Source organism: Saccoglossus kowalevskii, chromosome 11 (genome assembly GCF_978046115.1).
Source record: "Saccoglossus kowalevskii chromosome 11, keSacKowa6.1, whole genome shotgun sequence".
NCBI lineage: Eukaryota > Metazoa > Hemichordata > Enteropneusta > Harrimaniidae > Saccoglossus > Saccoglossus kowalevskii.
The window spans coordinates 14,569,441-14,591,447 of record NC_140651.1 but is presented as its reverse complement, the minus strand read 5'-3'; the positions used below and the strand labels follow the sequence as shown (position 1 = coordinate 14,591,447).

Here is a 22,007-nt window from a genome sequence, read left to right as displayed (position 1 = left end):
GAAAACACATTTTGAATTCCAGAATATATTTGAAATAAAATACTGTCTAAAACGTGAACATATCGATATTCTATCGAAAAAAGGTTTCTGTGTATTTGACGTTAAAACCAGGACGCTTTTCGTTGTGAGTTGTGAATTAAAGGACGAATTAATAATAACACTGCTCCAGGCAATGTGTTGTGAACGTAAGTTACGTAATCGAGCACATGTTTATCGCTACTGTTTTATCTTCTGTCGGTCAACTTGACACGACATATACTGAATGTACACAAGTTTGGAATAAATATCATTATGACGGTCATCAATAATCAATAATATTAACATGATAATGTCACAGACTATTGTACAAGAAGTGTGTGCATACTTTCTAGCCATTATTCAACAACATGCCCAGGAGTTGTCAAGGGAAAGAACAATTGGGGGAAAACCGTGTCACCGCTTCAGTCAACGCATTCATTGGTAATGTGTATATAGTTTATACGTGTATTGCAGATTATTATATAATCTATTTATTACTGACGTTTTTATTTTTGAAACATAAAACATAGATGATATAAACCAGGGCGAAATACTTGGTTACCTTGATAAAGTTATAGGTAGAGCTAATTGTGCATCAACATGGCTACATTGAGATGTACAATTGACTGATGTGTATCCTAACATTTAAGCTCTCTCCCTGGACCATGTTGTAACCAATATCTAGAAAACTAAATATTATATTCTTCAAATATAGCATGTCACCATTGTCTGACGGGAGTCTGTGTCTACCAACACAGTGACAGCATGCTTTGTGCATCGAAACATTAATAATCAGGATTCCAGTGTTTTTAGCATTATGACATATTTACTAATATGTCAAAGGTTACAAACTTTGATTGGCAGATCAAATATTCCCTTTAGGGTTAGTCTCTGCTATGATAGATCCAGCATATTGAGACGACGTGGTATCGATTTCGTCCTAGGCCGGGTTGGTGGGGGTAGCGTTAGCCATCTTTGAGTCAGTGTGTTGGGCTGGGGATGTCGGGGTAGTGTCAGCTAGGACATATTTAGTGTGGTAGGTTGCGATGGTGGGTTTGTGTCAGCTAGGATATATTTAATGCGCTTGATTTGGACAGTGGGGCAATGTCAGCTAGGATAGATTCAGAGGGCTGGGTGGGGGTGGTGAGGTAGTGTCAACTAGGATGGATATTCTTGGCTCGGTCGGTGGGGTAGTCTCAGCTAGTATGTATCCGTTTTTTGGGGCCAGGGTGGGTGGCCTGTGGCAGCTAGGATAGGTCTTTCTATTTGATTCGAGGGAAGGGCACTCAAATAATTACCTCAGTTAATTTTTACTAATAAAGTTTACTAATAATTGTGTGTGGTTTGTAGATGTAGAAACTATAAACGGGTTTATAAATTCGTACTTATTAACAATGGAAAATGATATGACGTGTTTGTGTCACATAGTATAGGCACTAATAATGTGGTAGACAAGTTAGTTTAGTAAATTTGCCAGACAAAAAGTTTTGACGGTAATTTCAAATGTAAGAATAATAGTATAGCAGTTAGATTTCCGTTGACTGATTAGATCTACGATAAACTATATAATCTTGAATGAATGAATGAATGAATGAATGAATGAATGAATGAATGAATGAATGAATGAAAGTAAATACAACTGATTAGTGTCCCAACTAAATAGTGTTGGAAAGGTGTTGAAATGCATTGAAATGCTTATTATAATGAACATTTCAATGACTAAACTGTACATAGTAAATACTACAGTGTATCAGCTTGAATGACATGCAAGTACACCTGGTTAGAATCTCAAATACAGACCGTGCAATTTCAATGACTAAACTATACAAGATTTGCTCAGTAGTTCACATGTGTATTGGCTTAATCTCATCATCAGTGAATCTTACCTCAATAGCTGTACTGTACATTGGTTCGATTACTGAGCATGTACCGCTCAATAGTTCACATGTATATGGATTTAATCAGGTCGTTGGTGAAAACAAATGTGGAGCACCTTGTCTCAATATCTGTACTCTACATATGTTCTATCACTGAGCATGTTTTGCTCAGTAGTTCGCATGTAGTAGACTTAATCAGGTCGTTGGTGAAAACAAATGTAGGACACCTTGTTTCAATAGCTGTACTCTACATATGTTCAATCATTGAGTCTAAGTTATTCTGATTGCAGATGTCAACACATTTGAAGTACTCTATTATCTCTAATAGTTACTGGTACCTACAAACCTGAGTGGCATTCTTTGACTGTTGTTTAATATACAGACTTGTGTCAGTTATTTAAAGTCAGTGTGCTATTGACAGTGTCATCTAGGATATGTGTACTGCACTTGTCTAGGGTGGTTGGGTAGTGTCACCCAGAATATATTAAGTGGGCTAGGGGTGGATGGTGGTGTAGTGTTAGCTAGGGCAAGTATTCTTAGTTGCGTTGGTGGTGTAGTCGTAGCTAGGATAGTTTTTTGTGAAGGCATGGAACTAAAAATTAGTTATATGTGATATTGTAAATTTTACCAATACATTTAAATGTGGGAAAACATACAGAAACATACAGAAACTTTCGACATTTGCTTCTTTGTGTAATGCTTGCTGAACTAGAAATGAGTTGGTAAATTCGTAGTTATCAACATTGGAAAATGATATGAATTTGTGTCACATACTATAGACTACTTGAACAGTTGAAATATCTTCCAGGCACTATTGATGTGGTATACAATTTAGTTAATTTGCAAGACAGACAATATGTTCGTTGACTATAGACCTGCGATAGACTTCATCAGCTTGAATGACATGTACAGCTGGTTAGTGTCCCAACAGAATACGGCATTACGAAGATGTTGAAAACCATTGAAATGTTAAATTCTAATGAACATTTCAATGACTAAACTGTACATAGTGAATATTACCATACATATATTAGCTTGAATTGCATTTAAAATAAAGATCGTCAGTGTCCGAAATAGTTTTAGTGTTGAAAACATTGAAATGTTATTTCTGATCAACATTGAAATGACTAAACAAGAAACAGAATTTGCTCAGTAGTTCTTAAGCTTAATCTGGTCGTTGGTGGGGCTCTTTGCCCCAATAGCTGTACTAGACATCGATCCAATCTCTAAGTATGTTTCGCTCCATAGTTCTAATGTGTCTATCCTTAATCAGGTCGTTGGTTAAACCAAAACTAGCACACATTACCTCAGTAGCTGTACTGTACATAGGTACAATCACTGAAAATGTTTTGTTCAGTGGCTCACATGCGTCTAAGCTTAATCTCATTGCAGATGTTAACTAAGTAGTCTCCCACGAGAATGGTTTCTGGAACCAAACACCTATGTGACATTTTTTGAATGGTGTTTAATAAAAAAAAACTGTTAATCACTATGTGTTTGAGAAAATAAATTACAAAATAATTAGAAAATATGATTTGTTTTTGTTTCATTCTGATCAAACAAATTTTCAAATGACGTAATGTATTATTTAACCAGATGTTACCAGATTCTGTGGTACTAGCAGTATTATAGCTAATAGCATGCTGGTGTTCGTGGAAACTCGGTCAGTGTAATGATAAGATTGTAAATTAAAGATAATAAATTAAACGGGTCATGTTGTCGCCTTTGCTGCTTTGAATGTTATCCCCTAGTAATTTACTGAGTTTGTAGAGTTCAAACATCGAACGGCATTCCACATCGTTCAATAGCGCCATCAACGACGTATTAAAAGAATATTATTATATATTTTAACCAATGATGTTTGAAACTCTCGCTATATAGAGAAATCATCCTTGTGAGCCAATGACATCTCGTTTTTAAATTGTGTTCAGCGACCTATGAAATTACATGTGTGGGCATATCAAAAATATATATAGAGGTCATTTTCTGAAAAACTGGTTTCTGAGAAACTGTGTTTCTGTCAGGAATGCTAAATATAGTAGTAGTTGTAGTATTATGTACTAGTAGTAGTCACAACGCTTGTATGATATATCATGTCACCACTAATATATTTATCTATCTATACATCACATCACCAGTTTGTTAGATATATATAATACCTCTTAAAAATCTGCAGTCTCTTGTTTATATACGGGCATGTATGTGTTGTCGCGTACGCATCTTTGGTTCACACGAGGTTGCATTATTGTGTAGGATAAGCAGCTTGCACGTTTAGGGTAGACATAATAAATTTATATTACAGGAATTTTATAAATATATTGTTTACTAATTGTATTTAGTAGTGGCCAACTTTGCAAGGCTTTAACCGTGAGGCACATCCATCATTGGTAACCACGTGATCGTACCAACGACTGCAGCGATTGGCTGATAGCATGTTTACTTTGACAAGCGATAGAGTTTTATGATGGAATTTGTATAGTTTTGTAAGGACGGAGAGAGATGGGCAGTGAGGCGTTACCTCAACTGACTGTTTGGATGAATAAAGCTGGACTGTAACGAAATAATATGTATTCCTTTGGGTCGAATTTGTTATTTCTAAGTGTAAGTGTTATCAGCCAAGCGAGACAAAGTACCCCGAACATAACGCTAGTGTTAACAAGATATGAGTGAGCATGTGGCTGTGAATCGGTTGGAAACGAGGCTACATGCTCCTGAGGTAATCACACAGAATAGCATGTGCACCGGCAAATATCCTATTGTAACTAAATGTGTCACAGTAGCCCATCCCATAATATACTGCCAAATTTGAATTGTGTGTCTGAATATTATATCTTCTTAGACATTCAAAGTGTTTATATATACAGATACCACACGTGCCCATATTTTTTCAAAACACCTGACACAGCGTCTTGAAAATATAGCTTGGGGTTTATATATCTTTCTACTGAAAAGACCATGTATTACAGCGTATTTCTGTAACGTTTCTCTTCTCCAGGTTTCAGCTCGGATTGGTAATTTATATTCATAAATACATGAATTAGGGTATGATATGTTTACCTGTGTTCCAAAAGTGTGGTGTTCTGACACAGGTAAATCATTCTCTACAAAATCATTCTAGTACAACATTACACAATTATGACAATATTACATTATATTTATTGCGCCAAAAGCGAATAATACTAAGTCTATGCCCAACACCAAACTCAAATTGTAATATCCAAAACTGAATAAACTGGTAAGACGTTGACGACGATTTGCAAGCTTTATATAGGTCAGCAATTGAAAATGATCATTAGCATCTGTAAAAAATTAAAAAAAACAGAATTAATTCATTGTTATCAATGATTCTTAAAATTGCACGTACAGAATGTCTCACAAATCTGTCCATTCCTTAATTGCTTCCTTAATTGCTTCATTCATTCATTCGTTCGTGCGTGCGTTCGTCATTTTCTCTTTCATTTGTCCATTCACTCATTCATTGGGTGGTTGGCTGGTTTTTGTGTTCGTTCGTTTGTTTGTTAAGTCATTCGTTCATTTGTTAAGTAATTCTTTCATTAAGACATTCATTCGTACAGTCATTCATTCATTCATCATTTGCTCAATCAATATTACTTTGACTTACGTTTTGCCAGCAACTTTCCAGCTCTCACCAAACTCTTTAATATCTTTTACAACTACACCATCAGGTTTCTTGAAGTCATTTTTGGTATTACCATCACCATCACCCAGCAGACCACACATCTTTCCACGATAATAATCACCAGTGAATTCGATATTGAAGGTGTGTTTTCTTCCATTCCACAATATCTTGAATGTCGTGTCCTTGAGCTGGAAACTTAGAATTGCCATATCGCCATCGTGCACTATGTTTATTTTGCTAAGACTGTCAGCACTTGTCTAGAGGGAAAGAAGTTGTGTTAGTTGTTAATGGAGTGTAGTATAATACACATACAGCAACACACATACGACAAATTATCTGTATTAAAACATTCCAAATGAACAAATTATTACTTTAAGTATTTTTAAGTTTTTATCACGAACATTGTATTGAACAATAGTGTATTACAGATATTAAAGTCTAAAACAATACAATCTGTGGTCTACTTACAGTAACCACATTGTCCTTGTTAACGAGAACGCATTCACCTCCCACTGTAACGTTAATGGCAACAGCTCTTGTCCTGACTTCTTCGATATCTTCCCTGGGTGTTAACTCGGCTGTGATTTCAAAGTCAGGTGTTGTGCTCATGCAATCTCTTACAAGAGTGTACCAACACATGCCTTGGAAACTGTACTGACGTCCATCTAAAGTAGTGATGTGAGGATCGCACTTGAATCCTTAAAATATACAAAACAAATCGTTATTACATATTTAAGTGTATTTTTGTAGAAACAATAGTATGTATATAATTGTCAAAAATAATCTGGTTTAAAGTAGTAATTTCAAATTCAAGGCTATGCCTAACGTAGTAAATGTATTTGCCTCGCGATCAGATACATTATAGACAAATGTGGAAAACAATACTATTTGTCATTCCAGAACAGAATCTTGGTCTTTGATTGATGTCGAGTTCGTTTAGTCTTTGTAAATATGTTATATAGGAAATTGATAGGACTTGTCACAGTCAATTTGCACATATTTAAATCATACATATTAGAACAAAGATGGTGGTTCAAAGATAGTTTTGAAATAATTGTAACATACAAGCTATGAATGTTTCAAATAAGTAACATTTTTCAAAGTGAGCTGATATATAATGTGTGTTATCTGATTCACATTTTGTTTTACCTGGACACACGCATCGTTCGTCGTAAGCAGCCTTCCTAATTTGTTCCTCTGTCAACGCCACATCGTATACTTGCACGCAAGTTATTAAACCATCAAAGTATATACCACCATTTGGTAATGGAGCATTTGGTACTGCGCCGCTTTGTGCATCAAATTGAGTCATTATTTCTCCTGCAGGCATAACCCCCAGTGCTGTGAATTCCCCATTCAAGTACATGGATCCAAAATTACTGTCAAAATCATATGTGACCGCACAATGATACCATACATTCATAGCTGGTATATGTTTGTCTGATGGCGCTACTATTGTTCCGTCGCGTTTGTTGAACCTGACACGTCCATATAACTCCCCTGCTGCCTGATCACTAGCCCACTGCCACATTTGAACACCATTGCCAGTTGGGTTATAGTGGAATACGGGACCTGCATTACCAAAAGGACAAACCCATGCCATGATAGTGATTGATTTTACAGTATCGAAAGCACCATTGTTTGGATAATGTACCCACGAGTCGGCGACACCAAAGAATTTATACGCTCCACACGGCCGGCCATGGGAATTATCTTTATATACCAATTCTACATTACTAGAATCAGCATCATTGTTGTTGCCAGATACGTCTTCCAACTTATACATATAATTTAGTGGCCAAAATCCCACAGCGTCAGGCACTGTTAAAAAATAGAAAACCATTAATTATTATAAAAACAAGTTACAATGTTTTATTAGTACAAATACTAAGAATTAAAAATATAAAATAAATATATCTTTATAGAATTACTCAATTCTCCATTGTCTCACTACATACCCAGCCTCTATAGTTACATAATGTTTTGGTAAAACCACTAGATGTATTTTACACATAAACTGGAAGCATCCTATATCATCAGGAAATGCCCATTCGCTGTTTTTATCATCCTATCCTATAGGGAAATGCGAATTCTAAATATGGAATGACTACGCGCATAACAAACATAATTGAAATCCCCTTTGAATGTACGTCTGAAAGTCATTGGAATTTGGAATGCGTGTTGGAGTACATAAATATATACATAAACTCACCTTCAACAGAAGCATCAAATTCAAATCGCTTTGAAATTACTTCCTGAAAAGATATTAAATAATGCAATGCATGACAGAAGGAGAAATATACATTGACACACGACTTAACAATCGTTCCCCATTGGTTGGGTATCGCGCTGAAGGGAACTTGGTGAACAAAAAGCAACATGATAGATTTACAATTATTTTTCATGTAAAATTCTGACTTCATTGCATAGAATGACAATGCAGAATAAATCAATTTACAGTCGAAACAATACAATATAATGCAATGCGCGTCGTAACTACTTCATCAGAAGGGCTTTTAAACCATTTTAAACCAACTGCTTCAATGTGGTTTTTACAACTGTTTATGGTTACTGGCCGACATGTTTAGGTGATCGATGCCTGAAAACTACACCATCGTCGTCATCAATTGAAATATTACAATTAACAATTAATTATTGTTAATTAAATAATTATGGTGGTTTAGCATATGATGAAAAAATTAGTAAAATTAAGATTGCAAACACGCTGACCCATAAATGTTAACAATTAAAACAAGTATATCAAATCAAAAGAGCAACCAATCTTTAATCAAATCAGATATAGGTATGAACAATCTGTCCAATCAAATGAAGAGAAAACCAAGCCGAGAAATCAAGAGAAAGAGAAATTTTAAGACAATTCGACAAAGAAATGGGGATAAAAACATTCTGACAAATCAAATGATCAAAAGACGATAAACTGACAAACTAAAAATGAAACAAAAAGTATTCACTTACTTCATGTTGAGCTTCCACTGCAATGATTGCCGCAACGATCAGTAGAATACGGAGCATCTTCGTAGTTGGAGAACACCTACACTCTTCGTCAGAATTGCAAGTATGAAATTTGTAACTCCAAATCATGTATTTATGTTGTGAGTGTCTATTGTTATTCATTTGATTGATCCGGATGCATGTGTTTCACCTGTTTGGGATTATATGCTTGGGTGTCACATGTCTCATTTTTTATGGCGAATGAGATTATCATGCAATGAATTATGGGAGGTAAAAACAGCGGATAAGAAGTTTCTCAATTGCTTTCATTCACTTGTGTCATTCATCTGCCGCAATCAATAACACCCTAACTCAGTGACAAATTTAACTGGAACCCATAACTTTACATTGATTTGTTCACTACCATTCTGTAACATGTATTTGTTTTAGTATGTAAACATATATTATATATGATTGGCTGGGGAGCTGTTTGCCAATATATGCTTTGACATTAACATGTGCATGATACATCACATCTAATGTATTGAGATGTTAAAACTTTTTTTATTTATCCTGAAGCAAATCAGCAAATATGGCGACCAAGTTTTTCTAGTCATACTGCGGCGTTTTTTTATTCAAAACGACATATTTCGGACACACCTTAACAAGTAAGTGCGTATTGCAACGTCGAAAACGCTGTAACGTAATTGGAAATGTTATGATTGACATATCTATTGCACTACAATGATTTCTGATATGAATTGCTAACATTTGAATGAGTCATAGTTATTTATATTATGAACACTTCTAATATGTTTAATGTGCTTTTCGAAGGGTGCTAATGTAGCATCAGATAGGATAGATCTTGTGTACTTCGATAGGGTGCATCAACTAGAATATGTCTAGTGTGCTGCGCCAAAGTGCTGGGGTATTGTCAGCTAGGATTGTTTTAATGTGTTGCCATATAGCTAGGATATGGTTAGTTGCGATGGTGTTAGTATGATGGCACGCAATTGTTTTTTTTATGAAAGCAGGATGTTCCAAATCCATCATGTATCAAGTTATGTGTAGCTCATTTCAATAATTTTGATAAAATATATTTCATAAGATGCTAGGATTGTGCCTATTGTAAGTCAAGTGGTGTATTTTTCAATTCAAATTATAGCGGTAAATAATTTTGAAACGTTTGAAATATCTTCCAGGAACTATTTATGTGATTGACAATTTAGTTTAGAACTGGTATAGGCAATGAAATGTGATTTCGATGAACATTTCAATAACTAAACTGTATATAGGCTCCATAATTTGCTCAGTAATCGCATATGGGTCTTGGCATAATAATTAGGTCGTCAGTAAAAACAAATGTACTGTACATATGTACTATCACGGAGCATGTTATGCCCAGTAGCTCACATGTGTCTAATCTTAATCTCATTGCAGATGTCAATAAATATGTATTCTATCTAGTGAGTACTCCTATGATAATGTTTGCTGGAACCAAAATATGATTCTAGTTTAATATACAGATTGTTAATCAATATGTTTTTTTAAAATAAATTTCAAAATATATTTTTATCCGCTCCGAGTAAACAAATATTCGAATGACGTAATGTATTATTTAACCAGATGTTGCCATACTCTGTCTGTGGTACTAGCAGTATTATAGCTAATAGCATGCTGGTGTTCATCGAAACTCGGTCAGTGTAATGATAAGATTGTGTCAATCATTGTGTATGCATGTAAAAATGCTTTGATGGACACCTCGAGTGTGATGTGACAATATTAACCATAGTCCAATTGAGAAACCTCAACCCTATTTAGCATGTTAGAAACTAAAAAAACTATTTTGTGTGCTTTGGGGGATAATCATCATTCAAAACTGACACACGATTTCTTCGATTATACGTCTTCATCATGTAACGAGATCAATTGAATCTGTTAATCACTTGTTTAATACTCATGTTATTTTTGTTATTATTATTATTAAGTTTTTAAATTATGCATATGATGATCAGTAGGTTATGGACGTAAATTACCAGAGAAAGACCCTGGCGTATCGAAGAAAGTCATTCGTTTATTCAACACCAAATGGTGGTCTAAATTGTTACAAAACACACTGAAATTACAAAACAGTTTACAATAACTTCTTCACTGATGGCTTTGAAAACACTCATATGGATTGGGGTATCAGGGCTGCTTAGTGCTGTGGTCTATTGGCACCCTCTCTCCCCATTATTGACATCGGAAATACTCCTGACGCTGCTGCCCTGTGCATAGGGCAGTACATATAAACTGTAGGGCAAATCCCTCGGGAACCCCGTGGTCAGATTAGGAGAAAACCTTGCAGCCCAAAACAGCACCAGCGTCGGTGTCGGCGAAATCACCAGGGTTACTGTGCTGGTGGTGCCGAGGTGTCGAACACCTCTTCACGGCTGCCTCGACTGAATCTGAGGCGGGATGTCCGGTTTGGAGCATGGAATGTGCTCACACTCCGAGAAAATGCTCGCTTGTCTGTGATGTCATTGAAGCTTGGTCGACTCGGCATAAGCATGGCAGCATTGTCCGAGGTGCGCAGACCGGGTACTGGTGAGATCAGAGTAGGTGATTACACCTATTCCTGGTCAGGCCGTACTGGTGGTAGGCACACCGAGGGCGTTGCTATTGCTGTCTCTGATAGACTGACCCTAATAATGTCGCAGGTCACACCTGTCAACGAGCGTATGATGCTGCTACGCGTCACCCACACCGTTGGTGTGCTATCTGTAGTAGTTGTGTACGCTCCGAATGGGAGTAGCGAAATTTCAGTGAAGGAAGCTTTCTATGCCTAACTCAATTTGATGCCATCGGTGAGAGAGATAATGTTTATTGAAACCAACATATGATTCTAGTTTGATATACAGATTGTTAATCAATATGGTTTTTTAAACAAATTAAAAAATATTATTTTTTTCCGTTTCGATTAAACAAATTTTCAAATGACGTAATGCATTATTCAACCAAATGTTGTCAGATTCAGTGGTACTAGCAGTATTACAGCTAATAGCATACAGGTGTTCATCGAAACTCTGTCAGTGTAACGATAATATTGTGTCACTCATTGTGTATGCATGTAAAAATGCTTTGATGGACACATCGAGTGTGCTCTGACAATATTAACCATAGTCCAATTAAGAAACCTCAACCCTATTTAGCATGTTAGAAACAAACAAAAAAACTATTTTGTGCTTTTGGGGATAACCAACATTAAAAAAACTAACACACAATTTTTTCGATTATACGTCTTAATCATGTAATGAGATCAATTGAATCTGTTAATCACTTGTTTAATACTCTTGTTTTCTTTATTATTATTATTAAGTTTTTAAATTATGCATATGATGATCAGTAGGTTATGGACGTAAATTACCAGAGAAAGGGTCGCGATACTCATGGACTGGGATATCAGAGCTGCTTAGTGTAGCTGAAAGGATGCGGGCGCCCTTTCCCCCTTAACTCTAGCCTATTGACACCCTCTCTCCCCATTTTTGACATCGCCAGGACCCATATGAGAAATAATAATTTGCTGTGAGAAAGTACTCCTGACGCTGCTGCCCTGCGCAGAGCTCTGCATAGGGCAGCACATCACATGAAGACTGTGGGGCGAATCCCTCAGGAACCCCGCAGTCAGATTAGAAGAAAACCTTGCAGCCCAAAACAGCACCAGCGTCGATGTCGGCGACATCATCGAGGCTCCTGTCCTGTTGGTGCCAAGGTGTCGAACACCTCTCCATGGCTGCCTCACTGAATCTGAGGCGGGATGTCCAGTTTGGAGCATGGAATGTGCTCTCACTCCGAGATGATGCTCGTTTGTCTGTGATGTCATTGTAGCTTGGTCGACTCGGCATAAGCATGGCAGCATTGTCCGAGGTGCGCAGACCGGGTACTGGCGAGATCAGAGTAGGTGATTACACCTATTCCTGGTCAGGCCGTACTGGTGGTAGGCACACCGAGGGCGTTGCTATTGCTGTCTCTGATAGACTGACCCTAATAATATCGCAGGTCACACCTGTCAACGAGCGTATGATGCTGCTACGCGTCACCCACACCGTTGGTGTGCTATCTGTAGTACTTGTGTACGCTCCGAATTGGAGTAGCGACATTTCAGTGAAGCAAGATTTCTATGCCTAACTCAATTTGGTGGTTGATGCCATCGCTGAGAGAGACGCCAGAGTTATCTTGGGTGACTCTAATGGTTCCACTGGCACTAGTAGGGATGAATACGAGGCCCAGTAGTTCGTATGTGTCTTGACTTAATCAGGTCGTCAGTGAAAACAAATTTAGGGCACGGTGTTTCAATAGCAGTACTGTACAAATGTTCACTGAGCATGTTTTGCTCAGAAGCTCACATGTTTCTAAGCTTAATTTCATCGCAGACATCAAGAAATATGGAGTATTCTATCTCCCATGATAATGTTTATTGAAATCAACATATGATTCTGGTTTAATATACAGACTGTTAATCAATATGCTTTATTAAAATAAATTACAAAATATAATTTTTTCCGTTCTGGTTTTAAAAAAATTCAAATGATGTAATTTATTATTCAACCAGATGTAACTAGACTGTCGATCAACTTGACACGACATATACTGAATGTACACAAGTTTGGAATAAATATCATTATGACGGTCATCAATAATCAATAATATTAACATGATAATGTCACAGACTATTGTACAAGAAGTGTGTGCATACTTTCTAGCCATTATTCAACAACATGCCTAGGAGTTGTCAAGGGAAAGAACAATTGGGGGGAAACCGTGTCACCGCTTCAGTCAACGCATTCATTGGTAATGTGTATATAGTTTATACGTGTATTGCAGATTATTATATAATCTATTTATTACTGGCGTTTTTATTTTTGAAACATAAAACATAGATGATATAAACCAGGGCGAAATACTTGGTTACCTTGATAAAGTTATGGGTAGAGCTAATTGTGCATCAACATGGCTACATTGAGATGTACAATTGACTGATGTGTATCCTAACATTTAAGCTCTCTCCCTGGACCATGTTGTAACCAATATCTAGAAATCTAAATATTATATTCTTCAAATATAGCATATCACCATTGTCTGACGGGAGTCTGTGTCTACCAACACAGTGACAGCATGCTTTGTGCATCGAAACATTAATAATCAGGATTCCAGTGTTTTTAGCATTATGACATATTTACTAATATGTTAAAGGTTACAAACTTTGATTGGCAGATCAAATATTCCCTTTAGGGTTAGTCTCTGCTATGATAGATCCAGCATATTGAGACGACGTGGTATCGATTTCGTCCTAGGCCGGGTTGGTGGGGGTAGCGTTAGCCATCTTTGAGTCAGTGTGTTGGGCTGGGGATGTCGGGGTAGTGTCAGCTAAGACATATTTAGTGTGGTAGGTTGCGATGGTGGGGTAGAGTCAGCTAGAATGTATTTAGTGTGTTAGGCTGGTTGGTTAGTGTCAGCCTGGATAGATATTGTGTGCTGGGCTGGGGTGGTGGGTTTGTGTCAGCTAGGATATATTTAATGCGCTTGATTTGGACGGTGGGGCAATGTCAGCTGGATAGATTCAGAGGGCTGGGTGGGGTGGTGAGGTAGTGTCAACTAGGATGGATATTCTTGGCTCGGTCGGTGGGGTAGTCTCAGCTAGTATGTATCCGTTTTTTGGGGCCAGGGTGGGTGGCCTGTGGCAGCTAGGATAGGTCTTTCTATTTGATTCGAGGGAAGGGCACTCAAATAATTACCTCAGTTAATTTTTACTAATAAAGTTTACTAATAATTGTGTGTGGTTTGTAGATGTAGAAACTATAAACGGGTTTATAAATTCGTACTTATTAACAATGGAAAATGATATGACGTGTTTGTGTCACATAGTATAGGCACTAATAATGTGGTAGACATGTTAGTTTAGTAAATTTGCCAGACAATAAGTTTTGACGGTGATTTCAAATGTAAGAATAATAGTATAGCAGTTAGATTTCCGTTGACTGATTAGATCTACGATAAACTATATAATCTTGAATGAATGAATGAATGAATGAATGAATGAATGAATGAATGAATGAATGAATGAATGAATGAATGAATGAATGAATGAATGAATGTAAATACAGCTGATTAGTGTCCCAACTAAATACAGTGTTGGAAAGGTGTTGAAATGCATTGAAATGCTTATTATAATGAACATTTCAATGACTAAACTGTACATAGTAAATACTACAGTGCATCAGCTTGAATGACATGCAAGTACACCTGGTTAGAATCTCAAATACAGACCGTGCAATTTCAATGACTAAACTATACAAGATTTGCTCAGTAGTTCACATGTGTATTGGCTTAATCTCGTCATCAGTGAATCTTACCTCAATAGCTGTACTGTACATTGGTTCGATTACTGAGCATGTACCGCTCAATAGTTCACATGTATATGGATTTAATCAGGTTGTTGGTGAAAACAAATGTGGGGCACCTTGTCTCAATATCTGTACTCTACATATGTTCTATCACTGAGCATGTTTTGCTCAGTAGTTCGCATGTGGTAGACTTAATCAGGTCGTTGGTGAAAACAAATGTAGGACACCTTGTTTCAATAGCTGTACTCTACATATGTTCAATCATTGAGTATAAGTTATTCTGATTGCAGATGTCAACACATTTGAAGTACTCTATTATCTCTAATAGTTACTGGTACCTACAAACCTGAGTGGCATTCTTTGACTGTTGTTTAATATACAGACTTGTGTCAGTTATCTAAAGTCAGTGTGCTATTGACAGTGTCATCTAGGATATGTGTACTGCACTTGTCTAGGGTGGTTGGGTAGTGTCACCCAGAATATATTAAGTGGGCTAGGGGTGGGTGGTGGTGTAGTGTTAGCCAGGGCAAGTATTCTTAGTTGCGTTGGTGGTGTAGTCGTAGCTAGGATAGTTTTTTGTGAAGGCATGGAACTAAAAATTAGTTACATGTGATATTGTAAATTTTACCAATACATTTAAATGTGGGAAAACATACAGAAACATACAGACACTTTCGACATTTGCTTCTTTGTGTAATGCTTGCTGAACTAGAAATGAGTTGGTAAATTCGTAGTTATCAACATTGGAAAATGATATGAATTTGTGTCACATACTATTGATCACTTGAACAGTTGAAATATCTTCCAGGCACTATTGATGTGGTATACAATTTAGTTAATTTGCAAGACAGACAATATGTTCGTTGACTATAGACCTGCGATAGACTTCATCAGCTTGAATGACATGTACAGCTGGTTAGTGTCCCAACAGAATACGGCATTACGAAGATGTTGAAAACCATTGAAATGTTAAATTCTAATGAACATTTCAATGACTAAACTGTACATAGTGAATATTACCATACATATATTAGCTTGAATTGCATTTAAAATAAAGATCGTCAGTGTCCGAAATAGTTTTAGTGTTGAAAACATTGAAATGTTATTTCTGATCAACATTGAAATGACTAAACAAGAAACAGAATTTGCTCAGTAGTTCTTAAGCTTAATCTGGTCGTTGGTGGGGCTCTTTGCCCCAATAGCTGTACTAGACATCGATCCAATCTCTAAGTATGTTTCGCTCCATAGTTCTAATGTGTCTATCCTTAATCAGGTCGTTGGTTAAACCAAAACTAGCACACATTACCTCAGTAGCTGTACTGTACATAGGTACAATCACTGAAAATGTTTTGTTCAGTGGCTCACATGCGTCTAAGCTTAATCTCATTGCAGATGTTAACTAAGTAGTCTCCCACGAGAATGGTTTCTGGAACCAAACACCTATGTGACATTTTTTGAATGGTGTTTAATAAAAAAAGCTGTTAATCACTATGTGTTTGAGAAAATAAATTACAAAATAATTAGAAAATATGATTTGTTTTTGTTTCATTCTGATCAAACAAATTTTCAAATGACGTAATGTATTATTTAACCAGATGTTACCAGATTCTGTGGTACTAGCAGTATTATAGCTAATAGCATACTGGTGTTCGTGGAAACTCGGTCAGTGTAATGATAAGGTTGTAAATTAAAGATAATAAATTAAACGCGTCATGTTGTCGCCTTTGCTGCTTTGAATGTTATCCCCTAGTAATTTACTGAGTTTGTAGAGTTCAAACATCGAACGGCATTCCACATCGTTCAATAGCGCCATCAACGACGTATTAAAAGAATATTATTATTTATTTTAACCAATGATGTTTGAAACTCTCGCTATATAGAAAAATCACCCTTGTGAGCCAGTGACATTTCGTTTTTAAATTGTGTCCAGCGACCTATGAAATTACATGTGTGGGCATATCAAAAATATCCAGAGGTCATTTTCTGAAAAACTGGTTTCTGAGAAACTGTGTTTCTGTCAGGAATGCTAAATATAGTAGTAGTTGTAGTATGTATGTACTAGTTGTAGTCACAACGCTTGCATGATATATCATGTCACCACTAATATATTTATCTATCTATACATCACATCACTAGTTTGTTAGATATATATAATACCTCTTAAAAATCTGCAGTCTCTTGTTTTATATACGGGCATGTATGTGTTGTCGCGTACGCATCTTTGGTTCACACGAGGTTGCATTATTGTGTTGGATAAGCAGCTTGCATGTTTAGGGTAGACATTATAAATTTATATTACAGGAATTTTATAAATATATTGTTTACTAATTGTATTTAGTAGTCGCCAACTTTGCAAGGCTTTAACCGTGAGGCACATCCATCATTGGTAACTACGTGATCGTGCCAACGACTGCAGCGATTGGCTGATAGCATGTTTACGTTGCCAAGCGATAGAGTTTTATGATGGAGTTTGTAAGATTTTGTAAGGGAGGAAGGAGAGAGATGGGCAGTGAGGCGTTACATCAGCTGACCATTTGGATGAATAAAGCTGGACTGTAACGAAATAATGTGTATTCCTTTGGGTCGAATTTGTTATTTCTACGTGTAAGTGTTGTCAGCCAAGCGAGACAAAGTACCCCGAACATAACGCTAGTGTTCACAATATATGAGTGAACATGTGGCTGTGAATCGGTTGGGAACGAGGCTACATGCTCCTGAGGTAATCACACAGAATAGCATGTGCACCGGTAAATATCCTATTGTAACTAAATGTGTCACAGTAGCCCATTCCACAATATACTGCCAAATTTGAATTGTGTATCTTAATATTATATCTTTTTCTTCGACATTCAAAGTGTTTATATTTACAGATACCACACGTGCCCATATTCTTTCAAAACACCTGACACAGCGTATCTTTCTACTGAAAAGACCATGTATTACAGCGTATTGTCTGTAACGTTTCTCTTCTCCAGGTTTCAGCTCGGACTAGTAATTTATATTCATAAATACATGAATTAGGGTATGTTATGTTTACATGTGTTCCGAAAGTGTGGTGTTCTGATACAGGTAAATCATTCTCTTCAAAATCATTCTAGTACAACATAACACAATTATGCCAATAATACATTATATTTATTGCGCCAAAAGCGAATAATACTAAATCTATGCCCAACACCAAACTCAAATTTTTATATCCCAAACTGAATAAACTGGTAAGACGTTGACGAAGATTTGCAAGCTTTATATAGGTCAGCAATTGAAAATGATCATTAGCATCTGTAAAAAATTAAAAAAAAAACAGAATTAATTCATTGTTATCAATGATTCTTAAAATTGCACGTACAGAATGTCTCACAAATGTGTTCATTCCTTAATTGCTTCCTTAATTTCTTCATTCATTCGTTCGTTCGTTCGTTCGTTCATGCATGCGCTCGTCATTTTCTCTTTCATTTGTCCATTCACTCATTCATTGGTTGGTTGGCTGGTTTTTTGTGTTCGTTCGTTTGTTTATTTGTTAAGTCATTCGTTCATTTGTTAAGTAATTCTTTCATTAAGACATTCATTCGTACAGTCAGCCATTCATTCATCATTTGCTCAATCAATATTACTTTGACTTACGTTTTGCCAGCAACTTTCCAGCTCTCACCAAACTCTTTAATATCTTTTACAACTACACCATCAGGTTTCTTGAAGTCATTTTTGGTATTACCATCACCATCACCAAGCAGACCACACATCTTTCCACGATAATAATCACCAGTGAATTCGATATTGAAGGTGTGTTTTCTTCCATTCCACAATATCTTGAATGTCGTGTCCTTGAGCTGGAAACTTAGAATTGCCATATCGCCATCGTGCACTATGTTTATTTTGCTAAGACTGTCAGCACTTGTCTAGAGGGAAAGAAGTTGTGTTAGTTGTTAATGGAGTGTAGTATAATACACATACAGCAACACACACATACGACAAATTATCTGTATTAAAACATTCCAAATGAACAAATTATTACTTTAAGTATTTTTAAGTTTTTATCACGAACATTGTATTGAACAATAGTGTATTACAGATATTAAAGTCTAAAACAATACAATCTGTGCTCTACTTACAGTAACCACATTGTCCTTGTTAACGAGAACGCATTCACCTCCCACTGTAACGTTAATGGCAACAGCTCTTGTCCTGACTTCTTCGATATCTTCCCTGGGTGTTAACTCGGCTGTGATTTCAAAGTCAGGTGTTGTGCTCATGCAATCTCTTACAAGAGTGTACCAACACATGCCTTGGAAACTGTACTGACGTCCATCTAAAGTAGTGATGTGAGGATCGCACTTGAATCCTTAAAATATACAAAACAAATCGTTATTACATATTTAAGTGTATTTTTGTAGAAACAATAGTATGTATATAATTGTCAAAAATAATCTGGTTTAAAGTAGTAATTTCAAATTCAAGGCTATGCCTAACGTAGTAAATGTATTTGCCTCGCGATCAGATACATTATAGACAAATGTGGAAAATAATACTATTTGTCATTCCAGAACAGAATCTTGGTCTTTGATTGATGTCGAGTTCGTTTAGTCTTTGTAAATATGTTATATAGGAAATTGATAGGACTTTTCACAGTCAATTTGCACATATTTAAATCATACATATTAGAACAAAGATGGTGGTTCAAAGATAGTTTTGAAATAATTGTAACATACAAGCTATAAATGTTTCAAATAAGTAACATTTTTCAAAGTGAGCTGATATATAATGTGTGTTATCTGATTCACATTTTGTTTTACCTGGACACACGCATCGTTCGTCGTAAGCAGCCTTCCTAATTTGTTCCTCTGTCAACGCCACATCGTATACTTGCACGCAAGTTATTAAACCATCAAAGTATATACCACCATTTGGTAATGGAGCATTTGGTACTGCGCCGCTTTGTGCATCAAATTGAGTCATTATTTCTCCTGCAGGCATAACCCCCAGTGCTGTGAATTCCCCATTCAAGTACATGGATCCAAAATTACTGTCAAAATCATATGTGACCGCACAATGATACCATACATTCATAGCTGGTATATGTTTGTCTGATGGCGCTACTATTGTTCCGTCGCGTTTGTTGAACCTGACACGTCCATATAACTCCCCTGCTGCCTGATCACTAGCCCACTGCCACATTTGAACACCATTGCCAGTTGGGTTATAGTGGAATACGGGACCTGCATTACCAAAAGGACAAACCCATGCCATGATAGTGATTGATTTTACAGTATCGAAAGCACCATTGTTTGGATAATGTACCCACGAGTCGGCGACACCAAAGAATTTATACGCTCCACACGGCCGGCCATGGGAATTATCTTTATATACCAATTCTACATTACTAGAATCAGCATCATTGTTGTTGCCAGATACGTCTTCCAACTTATACATATAATTTAGTGGCCAAAATCCCACAGCGTCAGGCACTGTTAAAAAATAGAAAACCATTAATTATTATAAAAACAAGTTACAATGTTTTATTAGTACAAATACTAAGAATTAAAAATATAAAATAAATATATCTTTATAGAATTACTCAATTCTCCATTGTCTCACTACATACCCAGCCTCTATAGTTACATAATGTTTTGGTAAAACCACTAGATGTATTTTACACATAAACTGGAAGCATCCTATATCATCAGGAAATGCCCATTCGCTGTTTTTATCATCCTATCCTATAGGGAAATGCGAATTCTAAATATGGAATGACTACGCGCATAACAAACATAATTGAAATCCCCTTTGAATGTACGTCTGAAAGTCATTGGAATTTGGAATGCGTGTTGGAGTACATAAATGTATACATAAACTCACCTTCAACAGAAGCATCAAATTCAAATCGCTTTGAAATTACTTCCTGAAAAGATATTAAATAATGCAATGCATGACAGAAGGAGAAATATACATTGACACACGACTTAACAATCGTTCCCCATTGGTTGGGTATCGCGCTGAAGGGAACTTGGTGAACAAAAAGCAACATGATAGATTTACAATTATTTTTCATGTAAAATTCTGACTTCATTGCATAGAATGACAATGCAGAATAAATCAATTTACAGTCGAAACAATACAATATAATGCAATGCGCGTCGTAACTACTTCATCAGAAGGGCTTTTAAACCATTTTAAACCAACTGCTTCAATGTGGTTTTTACAACTGTTTATGGTTACTGGCCGACATGTTTAGGTGATCGATGCCTGAAAACTACACCATCGTCGTCATCATTTGAAATATTACAATTAACAATTAACTATTGTTAATTAAATAATTATGGTGGTTTAGCATATGATGAAAAAATTAGTAAAATTAAGATTGCAAACACGCTGACCCATAAATGTTAACAATTAAAACAAGTATATCAAATCAAAAGAGCAACCAATCTTTAATCAAATCAGATATAGGTATGAACAATCTGTCCAATCAAATGAAGAGAAAACCAAGCCGAGAAATCAAGAGAAAGAGAAATTTTAAGACAATTCGACAAAGAAATGGGGATAAAAACATTCTGACAAATCAAATGATCAAAAGACGATAAACTGACAAACTAAAAATGAAACAAAAAGTATTCACTTACTTCATGTTGAGCTTCCACTGCAATGATTGCCGCAACGATCAGTAGAATACGGAGCATCTTCGTAGTTGGAGAACACCTACACTCTTCGTCAGAATTGCAAGTATGAAATTTGTAACTCCAAATCATGTATTTATGTTGTGAGTGTCTATTGTTATTCATTTGATTGATCCGGATGCATGTGTTTCACCTGTTTGGGATTATATGCTTGGGTGTCACATGTCTCATTTTTTATGGCGAATGAGATTATCATGCAATGAATTATGGGAGGTAAAAACAGCGGATAAGAAGTTTCTCAATTGCTTTCATTCACTTGTGTCATTCATCTGCCGCAATCAATAACACCCTAACTCAGTGACAAATTTAACTGGAACCCATAACTTTACATTGATTTGTTCACTACCATTCTGTAACATGTATTTGTTTTAGTATGTAAACATATATTATATATGATTGGCTGGGGAGCTGTTTGCCAATATATGCTTTGACATTAACATGTGCATGATACATCACATCTAATGTA

At 36.3% G+C, this 22,007-nt stretch overlaps 2 protein-coding genes across 2 annotated transcripts; both read right to left on the bottom strand.

Annotated features, from left to right (window-relative positions):
- Positions 1-5,028: 5,028 nt before the first annotated feature.
- Positions 5,029-8,621, bottom strand: LOC146736219 (SCO-spondin-like). Its single transcript, XM_085504894.1, has 6 exons — positions 8,512-8,621; positions 7,748-7,790; positions 6,685-7,356; positions 6,004-6,233; positions 5,518-5,792; positions 5,029-5,194 (listed from the first exon to the last, which is right to left on the bottom strand). Exons 1-6 carry the CDS (start codon positions 8,566-8,568, stop codon positions 5,188-5,190), a joined length of 1,284 nt encoding a protein of 427 aa, XP_085361020.1. The 5' UTR covers positions 8,569-8,621; the 3' UTR covers positions 5,029-5,187.
- Positions 8,622-17,983: 9,362 nt separating this feature from the next.
- Positions 17,984-21,600, bottom strand: LOC102803764 (SCO-spondin-like). Its single transcript, XM_006818180.3, has 6 exons — positions 21,488-21,600; positions 20,724-20,766; positions 19,661-20,332; positions 18,980-19,209; positions 18,492-18,766; positions 17,984-18,149 (listed from the first exon to the last, which is right to left on the bottom strand). The coding sequence occupies exons 1-6, from the start codon at positions 21,542-21,544 to the stop codon at positions 18,143-18,145; spliced, it is 1,284 nt and encodes a 427-aa protein (XP_006818243.2). The 5' UTR covers positions 21,545-21,600; the 3' UTR covers positions 17,984-18,142.
- Positions 21,601-22,007: the final 407 nt, after the last annotated feature.